The sequence below is a fragment of the Lichenostomus cassidix genome, chromosome 4A (genome assembly GCF_008360975.1).
Source record: "Lichenostomus cassidix isolate B80296 chromosome 4A, HeHo_3.0, whole genome shotgun sequence".
NCBI lineage: Eukaryota > Metazoa > Chordata > Aves > Passeriformes > Meliphagidae > Lichenostomus > Lichenostomus cassidix.
The window spans coordinates 4,489,089-4,516,726 of NC_139485.1; the positions used below are offsets into that span (position 1 = coordinate 4,489,089).

The 27,638-nt window shown below is 56.0% G+C and overlaps 1 protein-coding gene across 11 annotated transcripts in view; it reads right to left on the reverse strand.

The window, feature by feature from the left end:
* Window positions 1-1,186: 1,186 nt before the first annotated feature.
* Window positions 1,187-27,638, reverse strand: part of DLG3 (discs large MAGUK scaffold protein 3) — a 75,711-nt gene continuing 49,259 nt past the window's right edge. For 6 of the 11 annotated variants that reach the window (XM_085060243.1, XM_085060242.1, XM_085060246.1 and 3 more), the window contains 18 exons: window positions 27,311-27,435; window positions 26,669-26,838; window positions 26,170-26,306; window positions 25,712-25,856; window positions 25,403-25,562; window positions 21,781-21,937; window positions 21,294-21,396; window positions 16,318-16,432; window positions 13,204-13,380; window positions 12,457-12,532; window positions 11,771-11,870; window positions 8,990-9,031; window positions 8,229-8,279; window positions 7,337-7,438; window positions 6,990-7,162; window positions 6,317-6,426; window positions 5,617-5,708; window positions 1,187-3,875 (listed from right to left, as the gene is read on the reverse strand). In XM_085060243.1, coding sequence (XP_084916369.1) covers window positions 3,769-3,875; window positions 5,617-5,708; window positions 6,317-6,426; window positions 6,990-7,162; window positions 7,337-7,438; window positions 8,229-8,279; window positions 8,990-9,031; window positions 11,771-11,870; window positions 12,457-12,532; window positions 13,204-13,380; window positions 16,318-16,432; window positions 21,294-21,396; window positions 21,781-21,937; window positions 25,403-25,562; window positions 25,712-25,856; window positions 26,170-26,306; window positions 26,669-26,838; window positions 27,311-27,435 — 2,142 coding nt within the window. In that variant the 3' untranslated portion in view covers window positions 1,187-3,768. Of the gene's footprint in view, window positions 3,876-5,616; window positions 5,709-6,316; window positions 6,427-6,989; window positions 7,163-7,336; window positions 7,439-8,228; window positions 8,280-8,989; window positions 9,032-10,076; window positions 10,123-11,770; window positions 11,871-12,456; window positions 12,533-13,203; window positions 13,381-16,317; window positions 16,433-21,293; window positions 21,397-21,780; window positions 21,938-25,402; window positions 25,563-25,711; window positions 25,857-26,169; window positions 26,307-26,668; window positions 26,839-27,310; window positions 27,436-27,638 lie in introns of all 11 variants that reach the window. The other 5 variants (XM_085060245.1, XM_085060252.1, XM_085060253.1 and 2 more) reach the window with 2 other exon arrangements.

Genomic DNA, 27,638 nt, shown 5'->3' on the forward strand with positions numbered 1-27,638 from the left:
GGGTTTATTTGAGAACATAACCCGTGTTCCTCTCCCCACTGGAACCTGAATGTTTCCCTGTCACAGCAGATCAAGGTGACACATGAGCTCAGGACACATCCTGGTTTGCCATGGGAGGAGTGTCTGCAGCCCCACACGCTGCAGCTCCGTGTTCCTGGAACTAACCACAGACTGGGCAGGACAGCCTGGCAGCTGCTGGGGCAGCCAGCAACAGACAAGGTTTCTGTGCTTCTTCATCACTCCAAATCCATCATTATGCAAGCAAACAGTTTGATTTTTGAGAGTGGTAATTCTAGCATCAGATCTGCTTAGCAAATGATTAATCTTCTGGTGTTTTGTGGACAACCACCACGAGGCTGTTGATCTGATCAGTTAAAGGAGTTTCTAAATGGTAGTTAATTTGTCCAGTGAGCTTCACAAACTCAACAGTCAGCAAACTGTGTGCCCAGGCTCAGTTGGTACATCCTTGGTCCCCTGAAATCTCAATTGGCTTCTCTTCTGTGCAGTTTGAAAGTAAAAAAGAAATTTAGTATTTAAAAAACAAACCCCTTCACCTTTCTGTCAGCTCAGCTAAATGACAAAGCAGATTCAGGCACAAAAGTCCTGTGGCACTCCTTTAACCACATTTGTCTTCCAGTGAACACTCCTTTTCTCTGCACTTGAAGGTACTAAAAATTATACTAGTTATCTTTACAACTTCTGACATTTAAACAGCATGTCAAAACTGTAAAAAGAAGCTCTATATTAGCTGAACTATGTATTTACTTTGCTGTCTTTATATCCAATACAGGAACAATTATGTAGAAGCACATAAAACCTATTAATTGTAAAGCAGTCTCCCCACAATTCGAGCCATGACCCAAAATACATTTACAGTGTTGTGTCATCAGGCCAGACTTAACTTGTATGAAAACAACCCAACCAGAAGCACTTTTTAGTGGCTGGGTTACAGCTCTAAATAAGCCCACTTCCTTTCTTTTATTTTCTCTTTTATTTTCTTTTTTGTGTTTCCTTTTTGCACTAGGCAAGCTCTCAGGCACCACCTTTTATACTAAAAAAGGCAATTTTTTTCCCCCCCTAAACCACTGCACTTCAGTTTGCCATGGAGAGAACATATCAAGAGTTGGTAAGATCAGCACCAAAAAAACCAGATCTGGTACACAATGAAAGACTCTACAAGAAGGTCTCAAAGACAAGAGTTCTTTGCAACTCTCTGTTTATTAAAAATATATGTCTCCTTGGAAGAAACACTGTTAACCAACTACTGTTGTCATGATTGATTTGATACTGTCAGCTATGCCATGGAGTACATCAGCTTTTTCTCCACGTGACTCGATAGAGGGAGACAGGCTATTAGGAAAAAAAAAAAAAGAAAAAAAAAAAGACAAAAAAGATAGGAATGTGTGACTAGCACCTTAAGGACTTTTGTTTCACTTACTCCACTTCTTCAGGGACCGACATTTATAGCAGCTGGAGCAGGACCAGCAGGGCAGGGGGCTGGATGCCCGACAGGAATCCATTGCCAAAGTTCTGTGTGCTCCTTTAGGGTCGGTCCCACCGACGGCAGAATCCTTCTGCCCTCCACCATGCTCACGGCTGTGTCTCTCCTGCAGCACTGTGTCCTGTCCCCAGGAGCTGCTCGGTCCCTGCAGGGCTCCTTGGGATGCAGCACGAGCAAAGCAAGCTTCTCCCCAGGCAGCACAGGGACAGTCTTACAGCAGTTCTTGCTCACACTGCCAGCCGTGCCTTGGCGCTGGGCACTGACTGACACACTGAGAACCACCGCCTTGGGGAGAGGGGACCACAGCTTGTCCCTGCCAGACGGGGGAGGAGAAGACTTACCTGCCTGTGCTTGGGTAGTGACCTCCTGTGTTGTGCTGCGTGGCACTGTCTGAGGAACAGCATTCACCAGCTCTTTGTAGGGTAGGAGCACTTGCACCTCAACTATGAGTACCCAGCACACACTCCTCAAAGGCCACACGAGTGTCCCCCCAGCTTCACACAAGGGTCTACTCCCACGCTGGAGCCCCACTCAAGCATGGAAGCCAAAGTGTCCTCAAAGACAGACAAGTCTCAGCTTAGGGCCAAGTGTCTTGGTGCCAACAGTCTCCTCTCTTGAAAAACACCAGCGCCCAGTGGATGGAGCAGCTCTGCAGCTCCTGCCCCTGAGCCTGCGAGCTGTGGCACCACTTTGGGGCTCTGGGGCGGCACTGAGGGAGGGAGCAGAGCTTCAGCAACAGGATTCACACAGAGGCAGCCACGCAGTCACCTGCCAAGCCTCAGCTCCTGGCACGACAGGCGAGGTCCTGCTGTGCTGGAAGGACGGCTCTTCCACTGGGAGAGCCACCCGTGGCACCTGCGCACAGCAGAGCTGGGAATTGGGCATGGAGCAGGGAAGAGAAGAAGTTTTTCAATTCTGTTACTGATCTGGAAAATGTGAGTGTCCATCCAAGGCACAGCTGGGGGCTTTTCCTGCCAGTGGCTAATGCAGAAAGGAATGCCAGTGTGCTGCCACAAGCCAGAATGGGTCATTCCACCTGCACCCACAGGTACAGAGCCAGTCCAACATCCCAGGTTTTTCACAGCAACACAGGACAGTGAGTACATTTGTTCCATGTGGCCAGTAAAGTATTTCTTAACTAAACACCACAGATCTAGATTCTATTTACAATAGAGCCAGCTTAAAAAATAAGTTAAAAAACTGGATTTTATACCCATTCAGTTCATCATTAACAAGAGAAAAATGAAATAATAATAATAGTAATAGTAATAATAATAGTAATAATAATAATAATAATTAAAAAAGCCAACACAACAACACAATATGGTTTTGGTTTAAAATCAGCTTAAAAAAATAGAACCAAAAGGAAACCTCTCATGCAAACACATAAGGTGGTGTGTAAAACAATGTGCAATTTAATATGTAGTATCATCCATTCTCTTGCTCCGCAGCCTCCTGCTCAGTCTCTGTCTCCCAGCCTCTCTCAGGCCAGCTGCTCCTTGCTCTGGTCCCTCCTGCACAGGCAGTACCAGTCTCTGCCCTGTCTCAGACCCAGGGTGTCTGCAGGGAACTGGCCTGGACGGGAGACGTTTCCAAAGCACCTGGTACCGTTTTGAGCTCTTCCTGCCCAAGTGGACTCCCTAAGCTGAGTGGTTGGGACAGAGGAACTGAAAGAACCTTGCAATAATACAACACCTTTTCAGAGAGGTCCCTCAGATTTCCTAGTCCACATACATATATATATATAATATATATATAATATCTCTCTCTATATTATATATAAATTACATATACAGATAAATAAAATGCTTTCTGCTGCCCGTCTGTCGCACTGTTCAGAGCTGCTAGACAGTCACACTTGGGAAAATGCCCCTGGAGCTCTGATACCAGCTCATGTGTTCAGAGTCTGCTGTTTCACTTGTTTTCTTACATTAGTCCTTAGCCGCCTCCTCCCATCTTGATTCTTTGTTTAGTTAATAATAATAATATAATAATAATAATAATAATAAAAAAACGACCTTGAATGGGTTCTCATCTGTCTCTAATGGAGCAGTGGGAAGGTCCATGCAGGAATGGTGGGAACAGTCACGTGATGAATGATATGAGTTCATCCCAACAAAAGAAACAGGACTAGAAAACTCAATTTTGCGACGATCTAAAAAAGGGAGCAGGAATAGTTTTCATATCCCTCCCCCTCGGGGCAGAGGGCTTGGATGGGTGGGACTTCGGAGATCTTCTGCTCACAGGGAAGCAGGTGGGGGACATCTTCAGAGTTTCTCTGGGGATGGGACCCAGATGTAGTGCCCAGACTGGTCCTCAATGATCTGTTTGATTTTGCTGTAAATTTCTTCAAGAGAGTCTCCTTGTACAATGGCTGGAAGAGGAGAAAACAAGCAAGAACTTGAGCACCAGGCAGCACTGCCACGAGTCATGGGAGAGCCTTCCTGCTGCCCCAAAGGGCGGAGGGCACAGCCAGCAGAGACTGAACCACGCAGTGCCAGAGGAGCTGCAGCAGGCCCGGTGCCACACAGGGTTAAAGCAGCACCTCGGCAGGGATTAGCCAGTGCTGATCCCAGCTGGCAGAGCTCCTGGGTGTGTGCAGGGCCGGCTGGGCTCTCCACACCAGGCTGCTAATCAGCTTTGCAAACTGTGTCAGGCACCGCGCTGGGGCTGCGGCCGGGCCTGGCACCGCCACGGCTGTGCTGCGCCCGACTGAGGGAAGGCAGGGCCGGGGCAGCTCAGCTGGGGTACACCGAGCACCTGCCCCAGGGTGCCAGCTTTGCCCCTTCCCTCTGGTTTTCCTGCTGGCCAGCTGCTGAGGGCTCCTCATGTTTGCTGCTGCCTCAGCTGCGGGGTGGGAACGCTGTCAGGCTGGGAAAGGCCTGTGCACGGCTGCTGCTCCCAGCAGCAACTCCTGCCCAGCTCTGCTCCTAAGCACAGACACAGACCAGGCACTTCACTGTGCTTCCTACGTAACAGGAAGACGCACATGAAGGGCCAAAGCTTTCTGGTAATCCAGCCTGCCTCTGTAACCCAGCCAGGACCATCCTCCAGCATCTCTGTTCCCTCATTCCAAGCTGCTGCACAAAACCTGCAACAGTGATCGTCTCTCTGCCCCTTACCCAGTTGTTTCAACACATTTCAGCCAACAGCATTCCTTTCCCAGTTCAACATCAAACTCACCCTCCAAGTGCACAGTGCCATGTTGAAAGTGCACAGTGCCTGCAAAACTGTCTTCCTGGAAGAACACCAGAACAGCCAGCAGCTCTGGAGCTGCTGCCCAGGACAGGAGGTCTGGGGAAAGCTCACCCTGGTTGTACCCAAATATTTGCCTAGCTGAAATCAATTTTTGGAAAACATCCTGCTTGGGGTTTTTCCCAGTGGCTGTTAGGTGGGTAATAGTTTGGCAACATTATCACTCCTCAACTTAAGAAGAAACAGCTACTGCACTGGAGAAAAGATGGAAGACCAGTTCCTCTGCCTCTTCACCTGCCTGTGGTTTTCCAGAATTAATCATGTTACAAACATCAGTTCCTTAATGCACAAGGATGCCTGTGCCATGAGCAGCTCATCTCAGCAGGCACAAAGTGTCAGCAACCCCTGACTGGCTCTTCAGCAAAGACTACTTAGGAAGCCAGCCAAACTTCCAGTCTTTTTCGGTAATGTTTTGTAATAACTCAGGACTGTCTCCACCACTTAGGTCACTAATTTTTTATCTTCCCTCTTTAGAAACTTCTCATTTTGAAAATGCTACCCTTTTCTCCCATGCAGGGAGTTTCCTTCCTGTAGACTTGTAGCACCCTGAAACCCTGTGCTTCCCCTGTCTGGGGATTTTTAGATTTTTTATTATTGCTCAAGTTGGCAATAAATTTTTACAAACTCAGAAAATCCTGCCTGACAACTTGTCTCCTCCTCTCCAGCTGGTTTACTCCTATCCCCTGATCTTGGAGCAGTCCCCTTGCAGAGCCCTCCTGGCAAAGGGCCATTTCTTTTTTCCTTTGATGAAGCTGGACGTTTTCCCATGACCCTGCAGTAAGACAGTGCTGGTAGAGAGGTCACAGCTGTGGGATGGAAAAATGAAGTAAATCAGATACAAGCCTGCTCAGGACACTCACCTGTAAAATATTCTCCAAACTCTTGCTCAAGTTTCATGGCTTTGTCAAAGACCTTGTTGGCCTGTTCATACGTCTGTCTCCGGTTCATCTCCCTGCCACACACGAAAACCAGAAACTTTTTAGCTCTTTTTCTTAGCAGTGAACAGAAGCAAAAATAGCCCACAGAGCCAGGGTGCCTGGGAATCCTCTGCTCGCAGGAGTGGAAGCTGTGCAGGACCCAGCTCTCAATAGCAGGGCCCTTCCCCACAGGCTCCAGGCTGCCTTGACACTTCATCTCAACTTCCAGCAGTTCTTCCCATTGCCATTTACTCCACCCCACTTCACAATAGCACAGAAATTAATTCAAATTCAGACAACTCCCTAAATTTGCAAGACCACTGCAGAAGTCTCCCAAGCTTTTCCAAAGCCTGTCACCACCCTCCTTGCCTAGCTTTTCTCATCTTCATAAAACAGAAATAAGAAATTTGACCCCTTCTGGCTCAACAAGAGGTTTTCCAAGGCCCCTTGGTGCCAGCAGAATTTCTTGTGATCTCAGGGTCAGTCTCAAGCTGTTGAATCTCCTCACAGATAATATTCTCTGCTGCTGCTGCTCAGAAGAGTTGCAAGCTCAGCTCTCACATCCTTTCCAGCCTGCACTACCCAGGGCCAGGAGCAGCAGAACAAGCAGCTGGAGAGGCACAGAACACAGTGCTGCACTTACATGAGGGCTTCAATGGATTTTGGTTTGATGAAAATGGCAATGGGATAAAGTTGTGCTTGTCGCAACCTCTTGATAGCATTGCCAGACACATCCAGGATGCAGTGCTTCCCCTGGAAAGGACACAATCAGGATCAGACCAACCCACACAGTCTACTCCGTGTGGGAAACAGCTTGCTCACACAGATGTGCTTAAAAAGGGAGGAGCCACAGACGCAAAATCCCAGTCCTCAGACAAAAGCCAGCTCCCAGTGGCCTCACAATCCTGCTTGCTTAGGGCAGGACAGCAGCAATGCAAAGGGACTGAACCATTGTCTGGACATGTGAAACTATTTACATGCCCTGGATAACTCCAGGACTCCTCCAGAGCAATGCTGCTGCTTTGAGGGCACTTGGGTACCTTTGTCTTATGAGCTCCCGAGCACAAGGCAGGGCCACCAGTGCTGGGCTTTTGGGTGGAGCTTGGATGACAGAGGTACCTGGCTGAGGTAGAGTAACACAGCTGAGAAAAGCAGCCACATGGCTTGGCAGGACTGTGGAGGGAAGAGAGGCTCGTGTCGTGCTTGCTTAATGTGGTTACAGCCCTTCATTAACAACACAGGAAAGAGGAACTGCTGAATGCGTGTGGGTTCAGGCTGGATGCATCCTGGTCCCAGGAATGCCACCTGACACTCACCCTCTCTGCCACCGCTCGCACTGACTGAATGCTGGTCCCATAGAGATTGTCATTGAACTGCCCAGCCTCTATGAACTTGTTGTCCTGGATGTCTTTCTCCATCTGTTCCCGGGATACAACAAAGTGGTAGTCCTGTCCGTCCACCTCATTATCGCGCCGAGGCCTGGTAGTGTCTGGAGGAGAGTGGAAATCAAGTGAGCCCAGAGTGATGCACAACAAACTGGGACGGAGAAAACCCACCTGTGCTCCCGGCCCCCTCCCCATGCCATGTGCCAGACCCCGCAAGGAGCAGGGCCACCACTCTCCCCTCCCTCCAGCAAGGGCACTGGGAGCAGGCTGGGACTTACGGGGCACGCAGGAACCAAACTTGTGCGGGAATTCGGAGATGAGGTCATCATTAACTCGGTCCTTTGTCGGCCCCAGGATGATCACTGGCCTCGCATAGTGAACTGCGAACAAGAGCCACAACCTGAGGCCCCACTTGTGCTGCAGGCAGCTGACCCTACTGCCACTTTTGGCATCGACCTGCCCTCTCCCTGCTGGCAGTGGGTGCTCTTGCTCATATGGGCACCCAAAGGTGCCTCCTCCATGTGAGTTTATCTCCTTCTGGTCACGGTCAACATGTCCTTCCCATCTGACCCAAACCATCTGCATGGCCCCGGGGAAGGTTCTGCAGGTCTCCAGGGTCGCGGATCAGCAAAGCTGCTCCCTTGCTTGGGGCAGGAGCCAGGCAACCAGGACAGCTGGGCTAGGATGCCATGGACCTGGGGGAGTGACGGGAGCCTAAGAGTCAGATCCAGCTTCTGGCAAGGACAGACCACCGAAGCTGGGACTATTCAGCCTGCAAAAGGGTCTGTGGGGATTGCATATCAAGCAGGGTTAAAGGCTGAGGGGCAGGGGGAGGTTGCTCTGCAGCAGGGACCTAGTCTCAGGCAGGAAGAGATAATCTTGTCCTCAGCTGAGGACTAAAGCCCAGCTCAGTTTTAGCTCTGGATCTCACCCTGGTCTTGCAGACCACGACACAAATCTTTTCTGTTCATTAAAACAGGGCAGTCGAGGCCAGGGAAAGCCATGCACACCTGGCTCCCCTGCTGCACACAACACATGAGGCTCCACTTGCATCCACCCAGCGCCGTGCTGGTAGGGCAGGAGGGGAGGGTGCACTGGACACCCTGGCTGTGCTGGGGACACAGGTGGCCACACTGGAGCTGGCATGGGGCACCTCAGTTCAGGACTTACTTTCTTGCCGCGTCACCGGCTCGTATGACAGGATGGTGTCCTCTTGTCCTTCTGCAACAGAGCCAGAGGGATGTAGGTGAGCACTTGCAGCAGCTCTCCAGCCCCTCTGCAGCTGTGAGGAGCTGGCTCCTGCCTGTCCAGCCTCCCACAGCTCTGGGGACACTCCAAGCTGTCCTCATCACTCCACCCACGGATATGAAGCATGATGGGCATGCAGTTACGAGCCCTTGAGCCATTTTAATTATTCATGTCCCAGCTCTGGGTCAAGCCTCCTCTTTCCCTCCCCCACCGCTGCAGGCTCCCAGCCCGTTGGGATGTAATGTCCTCCCTGCAGGTATTTAGAGGACTTTCTGGGCACAAAGGGAGCATCTGTTGCAGCTGGATCCCATGCTCTTGTACAGGCCTGGGCTCCCAGAGCCTCCTATGCTACAGACCTGGCCTCTGGCCATCCCCTCCTGTAGCAGGCACTGAGGATGGGGGATCACCATGGACTGGGAACCCACCACCCCACCTTGGAGCAGAGCCCTGCAGCCAGGAGAGAGCAGTGAAGCAGGCAGGTTCATTCCTGCTCCCCAGCCCCTGCTCTCCCTGGCTCCGAGGTGGGAGCTGGCTGCAGCATCTCAGTGTCACCAGCAGGAAGGACCAGCCCCCGAACAGAACCACCACTGGGACAAGACAAGATGGAAGTGCCAAAACATGCACACTCACACAGGGACACGCACACGTACACGGGGTGGGAGAGCAGGTGGACACACACTTACTGGAACTGCTCTCGCTGTCACTGGTGTTTGATGTCACGCCCTCTGCAAAGCAACCAGAGAGATCCCCTTCAGAAGGAGCATGGGCAGGAGGCAAGGGGGCACCAGGGCAGTCACCCAGCACTACTGACCAAGGGTATGACAGCACTGGCCTCCCGAAAAACCTGCAGCCCAGCACCCACCGGGATGAGTCTGTGCCACGTGGGCAAGGGCGGCACCTTTCACCCTTTGCTGGGAACCCGGGGACATGCAGGGGGATGCTTCCAGGAGAAGACAGGGATGCCAGGAGGGCCTGCCCGGCAGACGTGAAGGCACCAGGCTTCCCAGGCCGAGGGAAGGTGGAGCGCACAGGGAGGAGAGTGCTGGCAGGGGAGCAGGTGCAGCATGCACACAGCAGGCAGGGCAGGGCACGGCTGTGCCGGCACAGCGATGGGGGAGCCTACCTCTGGGCTGGGATGCACAGAGACAAGACAGTGACAGGATGGGACAAAGTTTGGGGCTTTGCTTGCTCAGGCTGATCCTAGTGCTGCGACCACCCCACAGAGGCTTGCTGGCTGCTGCCTGCCCCAGTCAGCCTCTGCACTGGTAGGGGGCGTGGAGATTGGCAGGGAACTCCTGCCCCAGCTGAGAAGACCATGGGGCCCCTGGCATTATTCTGCAGTTCTGAGTACGTGGCAACCCAGAGAAAGGTGGCAACACCTCAAAATGTTGTCACCCAACCCATTCAGAGCAGGCCCATCATAGCCACTTCCCACCCACACTGGCAGTGGCTCCAAGTGCTAAAGCAACAACCAACCCAGACAGGAGCAGGAAGAAGATGAGGAGGTACAGCTCACCCTGGGTGCAGCAGGCACTTTGTGCATGGCCGACACCCCCACACAAGCTCCCCCATCCCGTCCCACGTGCAGCAGTGGCACCTCAAGCCCCGCAGCCTCCGCTGGCACACGTGGGGCCCCCAGCAGTGGAGCAGCACTGGGGGCTCCTCCTGCCCCACACCCAGGGAAGCACAGCTGCCCCGGCCAGAGCCCAGCCATTCCCCAGGCACCACCAGCCACAGAAAGGGAACAATGTGCATTGGAATTTAACTTACTCAGGTTCTTTGCTCCATAATAATCGTCACTTAACCCAGGGAAGTCCTGATTTCATAGACAGCAAGAAGGGGGAGAGGGGGAGAGAAGACAGCGCAGGAAAGGGGAGTCAGAGGGATGGGGGAGACAGAGCCAGACCAGCATTAGTGACAGGAGTGCAGAATGGCCCAGAGCTGCAACTGCAAGTGAGGTTAAATGTTCTCAGAGCTGAAAACGTCTTGCCTTGTGCAGCTGGACCCCCTCCGCCTCCCGAGCACACCCTCTGCCGCAGAGCCCCCAAGAGCCACCCTGGGTCTGGGGAGGGCAGGGCAGCCACAGCAGCATCAGCTGGCACCAAGCAGTTGCAGCCCTGAGCTGCTGGCACAGGGGCTGAAGTGGAGTGCACTGTGGAGTGCACTGGCAGGGCACAGTGGCTCTGCTTCCCCTGCACAGCCTGGCCACTCTGGAGCCAGGCACAGCACAGACAGTTCTATAATGTGGCAGGAGGATGTGTTTTTCCCACTCTGTGTCAGCTGCCCCACACCCCAATGCTTGCACAGGCTGTGGAACTGAGGCAGAGACCTCCCCACTGCAAGCTGGCAGAGCACAGGGAGGGAGCTGGCTGTAACACAGGCTGGTAAAGAGTGGAGCCTGCCCCATCCTCATGCTGGGTCACCTCACTGCAGGACTCGCCAAAAGTGAGGCCCCAGCTTCAGCATGGAGCTGACAGTAGCCGAGCCATGTCCAGGCACTAACAGAGACAGGCAGACACACAGACAACCTTCAGCATGGGCCAGAGGCTTGTGCTGTCTGCTAAAATCACTGGAAGCTGGCACCAGCCTGGCACAGGCAGCAGAGGGATACAGGCAGCCATTGGAGCAGCCCAGCAGCAACCTCCTGCCTCTGTATGACACCCAAGACAGCCCCAGAGGGGAGGGGATGTGTTTGCTGTGCTGGCACTGGGGCACAGACACAGCTCTGCCTTGTCCACTGCCCCTTTCCAGAGGTGTGAGCACAGCCAGACTGGATGTTTGCCAAAGGACTGGATGCAGTTCACCCCTCAGAGGAAGGGCTGGGTTTGGCAAGCAGCTCCAGTGCTCCACTCATCAGGATTTGGGGCAACAAGCTGAATGCCCTGCCTTTGCTGGGAGTCTCAGGGTGGTGAGAGCTGTGGACCCCTACAATCTGCAGCCAACTACCAAAGATGTGCCTCAGTCATGGGTGGGCAGCAGGGTCATGGTTCCCTGTGTCCACAGGGTTTAATCTGCTGGAAGGACTCTCCAGAGGGACTATGCAGCTGTAAGTCACTTCCAGGGAAGATGGAGCTGGGACCTCCCCAGGCTCTCAGCCCTGAGAGGGACAGGAGAAGCTCTGCAGGAGGCAGCCAGCCCCTCACTTGGAGGGAAGCAGGCAAAGGGAGGGAGCAGAGCAGCAAAGGGGGAGAGCGGGGGGAGGCAGAGCAGGGAGTCAGGTGGGTGTAAAGTTGGATGAAAAGATGAAGACACTGAACATGAGAGAAAGGAAGAGTGCCAGCCTGCAGCTGTTGCTTCCAGTTCAAGCTCCAGTTTCTCCCTAGCTGCTGGCACGACTGTGGAGCACAGACCTGAATACAGGCAGGTGCCAGGACCCCTGGCTATGGAAATGTGCTGAATCTCTCCCCTCATGGCAGGGGACCTGAGGGTCACAGGCTTGCCCTCTCTGGCCAGCTGCTACTTACGTTCCTGTCCGCTGCTCTCCTGGGCCAGGTTCTCTTTGCTCTTGTAAAATGGAAACTTTCGAGAGAGGCGGAAACTCTTTTTACGTTTCGTTTTGATCGACTGAAGAACATGGAGATGGAAGGGAGGACAGAAAAAACAATGGTGTTTAACACACGTGGGGGAAATTAAAATGAAGAGACAATGAGGAGCTGTGTCAGGGCAGTCACCCTCAAATGAAATCATGGAGATTACATGAGAACTGTAATGTAGGAAAAAAATTAAGCATGGAGAAAAACGTGGTAGGGACGCTGGGAAGCTGATGGGGCAGTCAGCAGCTCTGCAGGGGTAGCCAGGCCGTTCTTCCTTCCTTGTTGGCATGTTAAGCACTGCTCATGTGGTGTGAGGGCAGCTACCTTCACCTGCAGGCAGCTCCCAGCTCCTAGCCATGGGCTCTGCTACCCCACCACTCCAACCAGGGGTTCTTCCCCAGCAATTGCACACCATCCTGGGCTCCTCAGCTCAATCACTGCATATTCATGGAGGGCTTGTGCCAAGCAGATGTCAGCCTGACGCAGGTCCAGTCACACAGCTCTTTGCCTTGGGATTGTCTGAGCTGCCCCATGAGAAGCTTTTGCTGCTGGGACTCATCCTGCCCTCACCAGTTACCAGCTCCAGGTGCCCCACTGAGCTCCAGATCAGCACTTACCCTGTTGGACTCAATCATGCCAGTCCTGGCATGGAACTTCACTGTTTTCAACCGTGCTCTCTCTTTCTTTTCCACCCTGGTCAGAAGGAGAGAAAGAGTTGCTAGTCTCATGCACATGCCCTCCATGCTACCCACATGTCTCCTCAGGCAGCTCCAGGCACCCTTTGGTGGTGGCCCTATTGGCAAAAGGCAGCTCCTTCCCAGAAAGAGACAGATGTGGAGCTGCCTACCCAGGGTCTGGCCCAGGCCGGTGTCTGCAGGAGCAGGAGAGGAGGCAAACCAGTCTTCCCAACATGGATAGAGGACAGACTAGAGGCTGGCTTTGCAGACCTGAAGGCAGCAGCAGCCAGCTCCTCTGCTTCCTGTGACTTCCCACCTCGCAGTGGGACCTGGCTGCAGAGCTGGGCAGATTGACAGAGGACACAGGGGACAGCCCACAGTCACTGCTGTGACTCTGGTCTCATGTGGAGACACAGCCTTGCTAACACCAACTCTGTATCAGTGGTCAGAGGGCTGACCACTCCCCTTGTCTCCTGGAGTCTCACCCAGCTTTGGAGAACACCTTCCTAGGGACACATGCACACAGCACCAGCTTGCAACTGAGGTGCCCTGCATGCTGCACAGGGGCAGGTGGACTGGGACCACAAGGATATCCCAGCCTGAGCAGAGCCCCGACGGCTGCAGAGCTTTTGGAGGCTGGGGGAATCCAGAGGTCACCATGTGTGACACCTGCTGATGGACACTCACCTCTTCTTGCTGGGGATGACTCCGATCTGCTCGCTCTCGCCGTGGGGTGTGACGAGCCTGGCTTGCCACCACTCATCATCAGAGGCATTGATGACGTGCAGGATATCCCCGTAGGAGAAGCTGAGTCCCTGGCTGGGCAAGCAGCTGTCCCGGGTCCGGTCATAGTCAAACAGGGCTCTGGGGAGGAGCAGAGATGAGTGATGCCTTCTCTGAGCACAGCCAGGCAGTGAGGGCAGCAGCACTGCCAACCTACTGGGGCACTATCATCTTCATATGTTAAAGGATTTAAACCCAAACCCTGCCAAGGTAAGCAGTGCTGCCAGCCACCAGCACAACCCTGGTCTGGCAGGCTCAGCACAAGCCCTGAAGAGTGCAGTGCAGGAACAACAGTGCTGGACCGAAAGAACCCACTGTTGACCTCAGCTGCAGGACACACATGAGCCATAGATGCACTAAATGAGCAGCACTAGATGCGCTGCTCATTGCCCCCTTCCTCTGTGGCGACTCTGAAGTAGATCTAAAAGCACACTGTAAGTGGAAGAGCTGACGGATCAAATGGCAGGTCCCTGTGGAGCAGCAGAGCTGGGAGGGCATTTCTGCCAGGGGAGTGCTGGGCAGTGAAACCTTTCAGGACACTTGGGACTGGGTCTTGAATGGGGAGAAGAAGGGCTGCTCCATGGTTTGGGGAGGGCTTTTTGGAGAAGACCCAATCTGCCCTATGCATCCAGATACATTCAGCCATCAGATCCATTCTCCTTCCTCAGCCTGCTCAGGGCTGGGGCAGCTCTTGTTCTTGTTCCCTCTGCACAGCAGCATGACTGGAGCCGGCAGCAGAGCACCAATGGGTGCTTTGGCTGGAGGTAATCAAGCCTTGCAGGCAGCTCCTGGCCAAAAGATAAGACAGCATGTGGCTGACAGGCCGCTGTGAGGCCAGTGCCGCTGGCCAAGGCCCTGGGGAACTGGTCAGGCCGGTTCCCAAACCCAAGCAGGCTGTGAGGAGCCCTGCCCACTACATGCACCCTGCCCTGCAGAGCAGCGCTGAGCTCAAGGCTCCTCTCGCAGCGGCCACTGGCATCCCAGGACAGGCACAGCAAGATCTGTGCAAGGGCTGGACACCTGCAAAGCCAGCACCTGAGGCATTCGCTTCCCCAGGGCATGATGCTCCTGGAGAGCAGCCCCTGGCTGTGCTGACATGCAGGACCCACCGGGGCTGGATGCTCCTGCAGGTCCAGGGGCCAGACGGCAGCTCCGCTCTGCCCCCAGGCCAGCTCACAGCACTAACAGCCAGGAGAGCAGATGGTCTGGCTGGAGGGCAGGGAAGCAGTGCCAAGGACTCCCATGGCTTCCTCCTGGTGCCCAGGCACAAGGCCCGCCTGACCTCCATCCCCACCCGGCAGAGCCCCAGTGCTGGCAGACTTTGCCCTGCGGCAGAGCAGCAAGGTGACAGGCAGGACATGAACCTGCCTTGCCCCCCCTTGCCTGTGCTGCACAGCTGCAACTCCAGCACCCCCAAATCAGCTCCAGCAGGTACTTGGGTGCCCAGCTCCAGCCCTTCAACAACACACAGGATGCAATGCAGCCACACAGGGCTGACTCAAGCAGTTGGGTAGCAAGTCCTGTAATTGATGTCCTGTCCACATGCAGTAGCACAGCTGGTTTCGGGTAAACTGTGCTTGAAACTACCCCGCCCAGAAGGGCTGGGGCAGCCCGGGCACCCAGCAGCTCTTGCAAGCATGTTTACAGGGTGTGTGTGGAGCAGAGTGCTGTGAAGGGCCGTGCTGGGGATCCCATCTCCCCTGGGATCACCCTCTCAGCCAGGCACAGCCCAGCTCCACCTGGGTATGTGTGAGGGCACACAGTACTGTGGAGTCCTCCAAAGCCCTATGGGGGGATGCACCAAGAGATAAGAAATGCTACAAGTAATGTGGAGGCAACAGAGAACTCTCTGGTTCACAGGAATACTTCAATAAATGCAGCACCTTTCCAGGCAGGGAACAGGCTCAACTCAAGCTGGACCCAGCCTAAACCCTCCTCCACACATGAGGGTGTCCGCAGGACAGCACAAGAGTGACGGCAGGACTAACAAGATGATGTTTATTCAGCACTGTGCCCAGCTTGTCGCACACCTCCAGGAAGCCCTGAGATGCTAAATCAAGCAAGATGCCTGCAGAGACTTGTGGAAAGGTGTGAATTGGAGGAACCCTGAGCTGCAGCTCTCCCTTCCTGCCATGCCAAGCTTGCAACATATCCACCAAGCCTGAAGTCCCTCTGCATGGAGCAGCCATGCAGTGGGAGATGCAGGCTGAGGCTCATGCAGCCTCAGCCCTTGCCATCCTCCTCACAGGGAAGGAGAAGCAGCATCCCTTGCTCCTGCCAGCCTCACCTGCAACAGGCTGTGCAGGGTGAGGATTTACAGGATTATTTTAATTACCAAGTTAAAATTACTCATTAGCTCTCATCCCACTGGCGCTGTGGCAGGCAGAAGGTGGCAGGAGGCAGGCAGGGGCTGTCCTGTCCACACAGGACTTGCAGCAGTTAGAGCTGCATGGCTGTTTAACCCCTGCCTGCCTGTGCTGCACCTGGCTCCAGACCAAAAGTGCATCGAGGGCTCAGAGCAGTAATCCTCCTAAGAGCTCATCTCCCGTCCAGCCAGATCCTGCCACAGGAATGGCAGGAGGACACAAGGAGAAGCCTGTTAGCTGGTTTGAGGAGAATGCCCTGAAAGCTGCCATGAGCTGCCTCGGGCAGAAGCAGGCCTGAATGCCCACCATTTCCCTGTTTTCCAGAGGTCCTCAGTGTGTTGGCCTGGCCAGAAGCCACCAGGGCTCTGTAGAGACCAGTGCTTTTCAAGCTAGAGCAGTCCTTGAAAGAGGCATTTGAGTGCAGAGCACCCAGCCTTGGCAGGCCAGTGCAAAAGCCCCGCTCTCCCTGCTGCACCCTCTGGGCTTTGTGATGCATCCCTGGCACTCACTCCCTGGCCCCCAAAACACTGTCCTCAGAGGTGCTGCACAGCCCAGGCTCTGAACCATCCCTCCCTGCACCCCATACTGTGGGGAAATGCCCATGCCATGCCCTGCCGGGAGCACGGGAGCGGGCGGGGCTGCGGAGCCTTACCGGACATAGAGCGATCTCTTCTCACTCGTCCGGAGCGAGCCGGAGCCAGAGCTCATGCTGCTGTTCATCATCTGCTCCCGCAGGTCGTGGATCTTGGACTCGAAGCGGCTGTACTCTGTGGGGACAGGGGTGGTCAGTGCAGGCACAGCTGCCCCTGGGCCGATCCCACACCCAGCAGGGCACAGCTGGTGAGTGTCCAGCCGAGTCTGTCCACAAGGCGTCTCGCCCACCAGCCTGTCTGTCCCCGCACACGAGGGAGCGCAAAGCTAAAGAGGTTACAGAGCTCTGCAGGAGTCCAGGCAGGGCATCTGGAGCAGGCAGGATTCCAGCTGCTCCCAACCCCACCACAACTTCCCACACAGCAGCTCCGGCAAGGGCTGCTGTGACCTCCACTGCTACTGAGCTGCAGCTCCACGAGGGAATGGCTGGGCAGGACTTGGCAAACTGCTGACCTACAGAGCAGTTCAAAACATGCAGAGAGAATGAGAGCCTCTCCAGGAGACCATTGCCCACCAGCTGGAGCAGCAAGACACAACCGCAGCCACTAGCAGAGTCCCCAGCTACCACCCTGCTGGCAGCAAACACCTTCTCACCAGCAGGAAGGGGGAAGACAAACCACAAAGTCCCTGCCCTTAGAAGAGGAGCAGGGAGGAGGAATTCACCTTTTGCTTCTACATCCCAGCAGCAGAGACATGCAGGAATAGCTGGGGAACCCTCCAGAAGACACCAGCACCTTCCTGCCAGGCAGCAGGGCAGGAGCAGCCACCACCCCAGCACCCGCCGCTGCACCAGCCCGACCTTCAGCCGGGTGTAAAGGTCGGGCTGACACACAGAGGGTGGAGGCACCAGGCCTCCCTACCCAGGGCCGAATGAGAAAAGTGCAACTGCGGCTCCAGGAAAGCCGTCAGCACTGCCACAGCCCACACCGCCAGATCTCACCTCACACCCTTGATTTTGTCCCTTGGGCACATCCTGCAGTTCCAGGTGAGAGAGGAACAGCCTCATCTGTGCTGTAAGACTTGCCTAGAAAGCCTTGTTCACAACCTAGTGGTTTAGACGCAGCTTGGCTTTTAATTCTGGGGAGGGGAGCACAGCAGCTCAGCTGTGGAAGACAAGCGCTCACTGCAGAGCAGAGCCACAGCTGTGCTGGGACTGTGTCGGCTGCTGCTGGGCCTGCGGAGCCACATTGCATGGGGGGAGCAGCAACACTGCTCAGAAATGCTCTGTGGGCTGTGTTTGGAAGCCAGGCCCTCGCCCATGGACTCTCAGTGCAGACAAATGCAGGGTTGGGGTTATGGGATGATGCAGCTGCAGCTCGGCACTTCCTGACTCTCCAGCCCTTCACTCTGCAGCCTGGGCATCACTCTGCTACAACCACTTGCCAAAGATACATTTTTAAGGATGAGAAAACAAAAAAGGCAATACACACAAAAACTGCCAAGTGGCACACAGAAACTCCACACAAAGCCCCTTCTCCTGCCATGCAGCATCCAGAGTTGCTGCAACACTGGGCAGGGTCAGTTGCTTAATGTGGAGATCATGAGAACCCCTGGCAGTCCCGTGCCAAGGGGCACCCTTGGCTTCACGTGCCTTCCTGCTGGCAGAGGAAAACACAGATGCAGTGAGGCATGGACAATGCTTATTCTATACAAAAACTGAATTCTGACACCAAAGCAGCACCAGGGTTTTATGGAGCTCTCAGCAGAGGGAAGTGAGCTTCATCCTGCTCCACATCTCTTATTCCATACAGCTCATTCTGCCCTGGAATACCCATAAGGTATCCCAGAGGAGCATCTGTCAGAAGTGGGTACAGCTTCTTCATAAACCCTCTTTGGCACAGAAAAACTATTTCCTCCAGAAAGCACCCAGCCAGGGTGTCAGCCCTGCAAGCAGTGCTCCTGTCTTTGCTCCCTAACTTAGGGCTCCCTCGACTTTCCACCTTGACTCTCTGTAAGGAGATCTCCCGTGCAGCTGAAACTCTCCCAGGAAGCTTGCCCAGGGTGCAGCGGGGAGGTGAGCCAGGGCTGATTCTACACAGTGTTCAACACGTTCAGGACATGCTTATCAAGACTGAAAAGTATGTAACAGGTGAGCCGGCACCTCTTGCTGTGAGTGCCATCGCGGCGCTGCACCATGTGCCAGGATGTTTGCTCTCCTCACTCAGCAACTCGATAAAAACACCACTGTACCCTCCCACTGCTTTTGCCTTTCCAGGGTGTGGGTGTTCCCAGAGCTGGGCCTGATTCTGTCCCATGGGCTGAGGTCTGTGCTGGGAGCAGAATACAGCCCTGAGCGTGCACAGACTGCAGACCATGATCAACAGGCAGGGATGCCCTACCTGCCCCAAGGATCCCCAGAACAGCACATGGGTGTGACACACCTGCAAACGTGCCCAGCAGAGCCAACAAAGCGGTGGGTCTGCATCTGGGCACCAGGAGACAGCACAAAGGAGAAGGTGTTGGCAGTTGGCAGGGAGGGGAGCTGTATTGGAAAGCAGCTCCTGAGTACACATAAAGCCCTGCATCCAAACCCTTCTGCCCAGACCCAGATGGGGCCCTCAGCAGAGCCCAGAAATGCTCAGCCACAGGCTTCAGCCCGCCACTTGCAAAAACTACCCACAGCTTCAGCCCGGCATTTTAGCATCCTGACCCCAGACACCTTCCCTCTGCACAGACACCTCCCTCCGCAGGCCCAGGAGAGCAGAAGGGAGCACAGCCACATGGAAGTTTCAGAAGCTTTTAGAACTCATGGCACAGCCCCGGCATTTCCTTTTGAACAGACTGGCTCAGAGAAATGCCATAACACAAGTTTTTGTATTTTCAGGTGAGGACTATCACAGCTTTGTTGTATGGGGTGTGAGGAAGGGGAATTGCCAAATCCAAGCGCTGGTGATAGCAGCAGGTAAAGGTCAGGGAGAGAAGTGCTCAGAGGAAAGGGACCTCCCAAAAACTCTGAGGAACCATCACTCCTCCTCCTCTACAGTGTGCAGCAGTGGTCAAAGGTGTTACGCTAGTGCTCAGAAGAAAGGCAGAACAGTACTCCTCATTCTAGCCTTCCTTAGTTTGGTCTTTGCTTTTCTTCCCTCCTAATGCCTGACAGGACATCACAGGGAGGGCCCCTGATCCCCTGAGAGCTGCACAAGCAGCCTCTCTGCCCCTGTGAAGCCCCAGCGAGGTCAGACACAGAGCACACTGCACTCTTCCAGCACCCCAAGGCAAGCCCTGCCCACGCTCAGGTACGAGAGACAGGTGCCATCCTCCGCCTCTGCTAGCGGGAAGGAACTTCTCAAATCCCCTTTCCACCAGCATCTCCTCCTCTGGGCATCCTACAACCTAGCTCTCCTCCTCTTTCCATAGCAAACATTTGAGGACCCCATTGAGGGGGCCCAGCCTCACCCATACCCAGGGCTCACACCAGGAAGATCTTTCTCCATGACTCCCAGCCCTCCAAGCCTCTGGAGCACTGAGGGCAACTTCCAAGATACAACAGTCTGTATTTCAAAGCCACAATGCTGCTTCCCAGGATGGCTGCAGCCCTTGTGCTGGGTGCTGCAGCCCACCCGTGCCAAGAGCCATCACAGACATGGAAAGCCACCAGCTACAAGACATTGACATTTCCGCCTCGGTCTAAGGGGGACTCAAAACATCTTGTCCAGTCTGACATTTAAGAACCACTCTTGGTTGGTGTCTTTGCCAAATCTCAAGTGGCAAAGGGAGCCAGAAATACGAGAACATTAAGTGCTTCCTGGAAAGAAAGAAAAAAAAAAGCCAAAACAAACAAACCCCACACCCACAGCACAGCCCTGAGCAGCAGCAATGACTCGGTGCCCCGATGGCCTCTTGTGCCATGGGGATGGAGGAGGAACAGTGGAGACAGGGACCAGCAGGACGTTGCCCAGCGATGCCACAGAAGAGGCACAACACGAAGGGCACGCGTGCGGCGGGACATTAGCCTCCTCGGAGAGGACCAGAACTGCTGGTGGAGAAAGCCAGTGCGGCCCAGCAGAGACACCTCTTCCAGGGAATGGGAATGGGAATGGCAGCATCCCAGCACGTGCACGGTGCCGCTCCGGACACGGCCGCAGCCCCGGGAGCAGCCCCGGCCCCTCGCGGGCTGGCGGGACAGCCTCCCCGCGCTCGCCCTCCCAGCCCACGGGCGACGCTCCAGCGCTGCCGCCCAGGGGAGCTTTGTGCAGGCAGCTGCCAGGTCCCTTCCCGCTAGCCCTGCCTGCCCACCCCGGGACCACCAGCCCCCACCGCTGCCGAGGGAATCAGAGCCCAGCGACAACGAAAGGCTCGGGCTGGCGCCGCAGGTGGGATGCTCAGAGGTGGAGACGAGCCCCAGCCCAGCACCGACGCCCAGGTTCCAGCCCCGCCCGCGCCGTGGTCACCCTCCAGGGCTCATGAGCCCTCCCGACCCCAGGGTCCTCCAGCAAGGCCCGCGGGACCCCACGGAGCTGGGCCTCGCGGCGACGCCCTCCAGCAAGCAGAGTTCTTCCCCCTCCCCCGAGGACGACCGCGTCCCGTCGAGTCCCCCCGCGGCCCCGGTCCTGGTGCGGTCCCGGCCGGGCTGCCCGGCCCGCGTGCGGCGGTGGGCGCTCACCTGCAGGCGGGGCCGCCCCTGCCCCGCACCCGCCCGGCCCGCACACAAAGCCGCGCAGGCACGGCCGGCGGGACGCTGCGGCCCCGCCCCTATGCCGCGCCTGCCAATCGGCGCCCGCCCCGCCCCCGGACCACGCCCCCAGCCCGGCGGCGCCTCGCCCGCCGCCCCCCGCCCCGGCCCCAGCCCCGCGCGCCAGCCACGGCATCTGCATATCCCCGCCCACCTCATCTGCATACACGCGATCTGCATGCCGGCACCCCTCGTCTGCATATCCCCGCCCACCTCATTTGCATGTCGCACCTCTCATCTGCATGCCCCGCCCGCCTCCGACCCCGTCCCGGTCCCAATGCGGTCCCGGCCACCCGTGGCGGTACCTTCGGGCCGGTACTGCGCGATGATGGTCACCGTCTGCCCCGCCCGCTTCAGCGCCGCCGCCGCCTGCTCGTGGGTGGCGTTGCGAAGGTTCACGCCGTTCACCTGCCAGGACAGAACGGCTCCGCTGGACCGGACCCACTCGGGCACGAATCGAGGGGGTCTGCCCTGCGCCTCGGCCCCGCTGCCCCGCCTCTGTACCGGTACGCAGGGTACCCACGGTACCCACGGTACCCACACTCTCAGAGCCTCATCACTCTGCCGCTGTGCCCCCAGTAGCATGCCTGGTACCGGCACTTCTTGTCCTGGCATCCCCAGTACCTGCCCCCGGCTGGCCCAGGCATCAGGGCTGCCCCCACCGCAGGCACCCCGGGGCCGTGTCAGCACACCAGCACTCGGGATGCGTCCCACAGGACTGTGCTTTGGGTGGCAGGGGATAGGTGTGCCGTGGGAGGCCATGAAGGGGCAGTGGGTGCCCCACCAACTCACCGAAAGGATACGGTCTCCCCTCCGCAGCTCCCCACTGAGGTCAGCAGGGCCTCCAGCCAGGATGAAGGACACAAAGATCCCCTCGCCATCTTCCCCTCCAACAATGTTGAAGCCCAGGCCGGTGGAGCCTTTGTGCAGGATGATTTTCCGGGGCTCCCTGGAAGGACACATAAGGGACAAGGAGACATCAGGGTGAGGAGCAGCAAAGCTGGTGACAGGTTTTTCTGTGCCAAGGCTTTGTGGCACATTGGTGGAGCTGGAGTCACCCAAGTGCAGCCTGGTGTGACTCAGCCCTCAGCACTGTGGAGACTGATAAGCCAGAAGAGGTGCAGGCAGTGTGACATGAGGCACAGCACGGACAGAAACAGAGCATTCACCGTGAAATCACACACAGAAACACAGAACTGCATGGTGGCATCAGATGCCATGAGCCAGGAGAGTGGGATCAAGCCCCTCCACAGTGTGACAAGTGTGCCTACAACCCCATGCACTCCCCACCACCCTCCCATGCCACAGACCCTGCACAGCTCAAATCCTAAATTTTTCAATGATTACTTAATTCTTTCACAGCTCTAACAATAGGCAGGCAAAAGCAGGAAGTCTGCCTGGCATTGCAAAACTCCTGCATCAATTTTCATCTGGGAGAAAAACCCAATGTGATAGGAACAATGGCAGCTCCCAGCTCAAGCTGGGGATTGAAATAAGAAGGAATAAATGATGGCAGACAATTAGCACAGGCTAATGGTGATTGTCAGTCAGCATGATACTGGGGATCATCAGTGCATCCACTGTGGCTGGATCCTGCACACTTCCTCGGGTACCATGAGGACCAAGGGCCTGACATTGATCTCAGCAGCCTGATAAACCTGCCAGGTGTCAGAGGGAAATCTCTGGGATGTGTTAGGAGAGATGCTGAAGCCCAGGCATGGCAGTGAGTGAGGGCAGCCACGGTAGACCCTAAAATACTGGCAGACTTGTGCTAAGAGGACCCTGGGGCACTGGGGTGGGGGGCTGGAATACACCAGGGCCAGGAGGAGATCAGGAAAACCATGGAAATGCTCAGTCAAAAGATGCTCAACACCAAGTCCTCAAGATGTCACCAGTGCTTGGCTAAGGGGCAGCAGTGAGTGGGCAGGGAGGGCTGCAGCCATCAGTCCCTCTGCAGCAAAGCTGTGCCTAGGGCTAGAATTCTCCCAGGGGAAGAAATAGGTCAGGTTTCTGGGTCTGCAAACCCTGCCTCCAACCAGGAGATGAACTTGCTCTGTTCAAGCAGTGTGCAGGAAGCACTACCCCAACTCAGTGTGGGGGGAAGCATCCCCAGCACCCACAAGGACTGGACAGTTTGGTGGAAGGTAGAAAGACACTACAGGAATGAGGAGAGGAAATGAAGACCCAGACAGGTACATCACAGGTCTCAGTCATGACATGCACTCTTGGCTTCCATCCTCCTCCCAGGAGTCAGGACAGGGATCATCCAGGCAGGTCCCAGGCTGAACATCACAGTATTAACACTGGGACCTCATCACAGAGTGGCTGAGGGGATCCTGTGGGGCTGTGCTGGGTTTGGGTTGCAGTGGTGGAGCCCACTGGAAAACAGATTCTTTGGTTCCCAGGCCTAGGTACTGCAGGACGTGAGGGTCACTGGAGCCACATCCACATCTAAGCAGCACTTGTGCCCATGGGATGGGGAGAGGCTGGATGCTGGACTTCTGGCTTTTCTTGGGAATGGCTGGCAGGAGCCTCATGGGAGACAGCTGCTTTTTTAGGGCAACTGCTGCCTTTCTCCACACCAGTAAGCTGTACTTGGACACTGGTCACAGCACACAATCTTGGCGCCAACAGACCTGCAGCAATGAAGCTGTCCTGGGGGTTCAGTGATGCACATGAGGCTTTCAGCACTGTCCTGGGTAGGATGAGGGAGGTGCTGAGCCCACAGGGGGCTGCGTCTGGGCACAGTGGGCCAGTGGTGCCAGCCTGTATGCAGCAGGGCCCTCCACAAGGCAGCACCATCCTCTAGTGGCCACCAGCACGTGCTGCACCAGGGCCCCTGCCGAGCCATTGCTGTGCCATTGCCACTGCCAAGCCACTGTTGAGCTACTGCCAAGGCATCACTGTGCCATTGTCACTGGCAAGCCACTACTGAGCCACTGGCAAGCCCTGACCGCACCACTGCCACTGCAGAGCCACCACTGAGCCACTGCAGAGCCATCACCATGCCACTGCCACTGCAACTGCCAAGCCACTGCCAAGCCACTGGTGAGCCCTCACCTGTGCCATTGCCACTGACTGTGTCCAGCCTAGGCTGGGTTGCTCTTTCTGCTCTCTAGCCCACAAATGGGAATGTTGGCACAAGTGAGAAGAGGCACCCTGGTGGGACTGGTGTCCCTGGTGTGTTTTCCAAGGACTGGGACTCAGTCCCTTATGTGGTGCACTGTAATGGCAGACAGCACTGCTCCTGCCTGTGGCATCATCCCCCAGTGCCCTGAGAGCACAGAAGTTGCTACCCCTGGTGAAGATGCAGGGCCATAAACAGGCTCTAGAACTGGCATCATTGGTGCTGAGACCAGTGGGAGAGGTGGGGTGCAGGTGGAAGGTAAAGCTGCACAGGTCACAGCACGCAGAGGCACCCAGATGTGGCCAAGCACCAAGAAGCAAGAAATCCACGTGACAAAGATGAATGCAGACACTCTCCAGGAGGATGGCAGACCTGACAGCAGATGGCAAGTCAGGGTCTCCCACTCCAGCAAATACCACTGACCTACAGAATGGGAGAATCCCAGACCAAGCTACTGCATCATCCACTGTAAACACATCCCCAAACCCAGCCTGCAACCTTGTTCCAAACAGCAGAGCCAGCCCAAAGCCTAACTCAATTGTCGGTCCTCAGAATACAACCTAAGCCCCATAGTCCTGGCCCTGGGGATGCCACATTCAGAGCAGGTTCAGCACTGGCTCAAGGCTGTGACAAGAAGAGGGAAAGCTGTAAGAGTTGGCAAGCAGAGCAGGAGCTGCCAGGTCTCACTGTCCCAGCCTCGGCTTGAGGCTTTGGAGAAGTTTTATAATGCATTTAGGCTCAGAGCAATGTTTTCTTTGTGCTCCTCTTTATTTCCTGGGTTCAGGAAACAAACCTGTTCATGCAGCTTAAATTATTCTGCTGGGGCAAAGGGGGCTGTGCCAGAGCTGGGCAGCAGGCTGTCAGGCCATGGGCTGGCAGTCATTGAAATGGCACCTGAGTGCAGGTGGTTTGGGATGCTGGTCCTGGGGAGTGTGGGAGCAGCCCCACTTATTTGCAAGGCTGTGCTCCCCCTGGAACTTGTATTCCAGGTATTGTAAAACAAGAAAGAGAACGAAGCTGAAATGCAGCTGTGTAAAGCTTGTGAAAAAATAGGAGAGGGGATGGCAAAGAAGTGGATACAGCGAGGCAGGGATTGACACAGCACAGCTGAAATCAGGGTGGGTGAGGACAGAGCTCATTATGAGCACTTCAAGCACTGCACCATGCACCTACAAATGGTCTTTTGAGGCTCTGCACTGGCAGTGGGGATGAGGTCACGTCACCACAGAGGGAAAGTGAGGGAATGAGAAGGAGTAGGGGTTAGGGATGCTCATGCCTGGTACTCACCTAGTGAAGTCATCGTCTCCAATCATATGCCGAGGGATAGGCGAGTACCGGGACGGGGTCACCTGGGGAGGGATGGGATAGGCAGGCTTGCTCTCAACGCTGCCCAGGTAGCCCAGACTGGAGTTATGGCTTAAGTGGTTGTCAGCCAAGGCTGAGAAGGCTGCAGGGGAGGAGAAGGTCATCAGGAGCAGAAATCCACCCGCAATGAGGACATGGAGACCAGCCCAGCCCTGCTCCCCACCCCAACACACTCAGTGCCCCACAGCCCCGCATGCCCGGCCAGAGGCCAGCGGCCAGCGGCGTACGTACTGCTGGCGTAGTCGGGGGGCGCGTACATGTCGTTGAGGTGGATGTTGCCGGGCTTGGCCACTTTCAGGTACACCATGTCAGAGGTGTTCTTCAGGGCGGCCACTGCCTCCTCATGCCGCACGTCCTGCAGGTTTGTGTTATTCACCTGCCGGAGGGAAAGGGCTGGGTGACACAGCTGAGCAGGAGGGCAGGGACCAGTGAAGGGACCCTGTGGGAGGGGTTTTCCATAGGGGAAGTGCCACAGTAGCTCCAGAGACAGGGTCTCATCGCCTTGGGTTTGGACCCCCTGCCTGCAGCCATTACTGTGCCTGCCCTCACATAGCAACATCCCAGCAGGAGCCCCAGGGAAGGGGTGTGAGGCTGCTGACAGAAGGGGTGTTGGGGCTCAGCATCAACACTGTGTCACAGTGGAACCTGTTCAGCTTCACCTCACAGCTGGCTGTGGCCACAGGGCTTACCGCAAGCAGCCGGTCCCCGATCTGCAGGCGCCCATCCTTTTGGGCAGCACCTCCCTCGATGATCTTGGTGATGTAGATGCTGTTGTCCCCAGGGATGTGCTGGTTCCCGATGCCCCCTGCAATGCTGAACCCCAGGCCTGAGGGAGAGTGAGAGCGCAGGTGAGGGTCAGACAGACAGAGTTCTGGGCTGGCACCAGCCCCTGTGCCTCACTGGGCTTCCCATCCTGCCCAAACCCAGCAGGCAATGGGCTACCCTGCTGCTGCCTGGGGCCAGCCTGGTCACCATGCGCTGCACTGGGGGTCTGTCTCATAACCTGTGCCCCACAGCATTCCACGCTACTGGGCCACCCTGCAGCACCCTGCACTGTGGCAGTGCCACCTTGCATCCCACATCCCCTGTGAGGCTGCCCTGCAGCTCATGACACTTCACACCGAGGGGTCACCCCACACTGTGGGGCAGTGGGGCACCCTGGCCAAGCGAGCAGAGTGAGTGGCTCACCTTTGGGGCCCTTCATCAGGTTAACCTCCATGATGGTCTCTGGTGGGGGCTGCCGGCGCCGCACCACGAGCCGCACTACGGGGCCTGCTTCCTTCAGGGCCTCCACAGCTTTGCTGTGCACAACCTCAGAGACATCCACGTCGTTCACCCGCAGCACGCAGTCGTTCACCCTGTGGGCACAGGATGGTCCTGAGCATCCCTGGGGAACCACCAGCCCATGCCACCCTCCTCTGGTTACCTCTGCCACCCTCGTCCAGCCACACAAAGGAGAATTGCTCAAGGTGGCCATACCCTGCCCTGCTGGGGTGAGAGAGGGGTCCCTCCCAAAGTGGGAGGAAGCAGAGCTGTGCCCCACAGTGCAACCTTAGTGGAGATGGGAGATGAGAACAGAGGCTGGATCCCTGCCCTGGGCTGCAGTGGGATGGATGGGAGCAGAAGCCCAATACAGGAAGGGGAGAAGGGGTGGCTGTGGACAGGGGGCTGGTGGCCAGGGATGGTGGGCTTCCCTGTCCTGAGGGGATCTAGCTGTGGGGAAGAAATGTTAGGGGGTCAGAGCCCATGGAAAGAAAGGTGGGTAGGCCTAAAGGGTCCATGCAGAAATCCTGGGTGACACCCTGGGTGCTCCCCCAGCCCTGTACTCACCCTAGACGACCATCCATGGCTGCTGCTCCCCCGGGGATGATCTTGGTGATGAAGATACCCGGGTCATCTGGAACATGGGGGTTGTCGATGCCTCCCGCTATGCTGAAGCCGAGGCCGGAGTTACCCTGTGGGAAATCAAACACTGCGTCTTTCCCCCATGGGCAACTGCTTGCTGCCAGCCCTCCTTAAATGGTTCCCCCCAGCCACGGGACTGCCTGGGGAGCAGGAGCCCTTACAGCATCTGTCACATCCCGGGGTGCCCGGCTCAGGGGCAGAGGGATGCTGGCCAGAGGAGAGGCCAGGGCTCCTCAGCGGAGTGCTCGGCGCA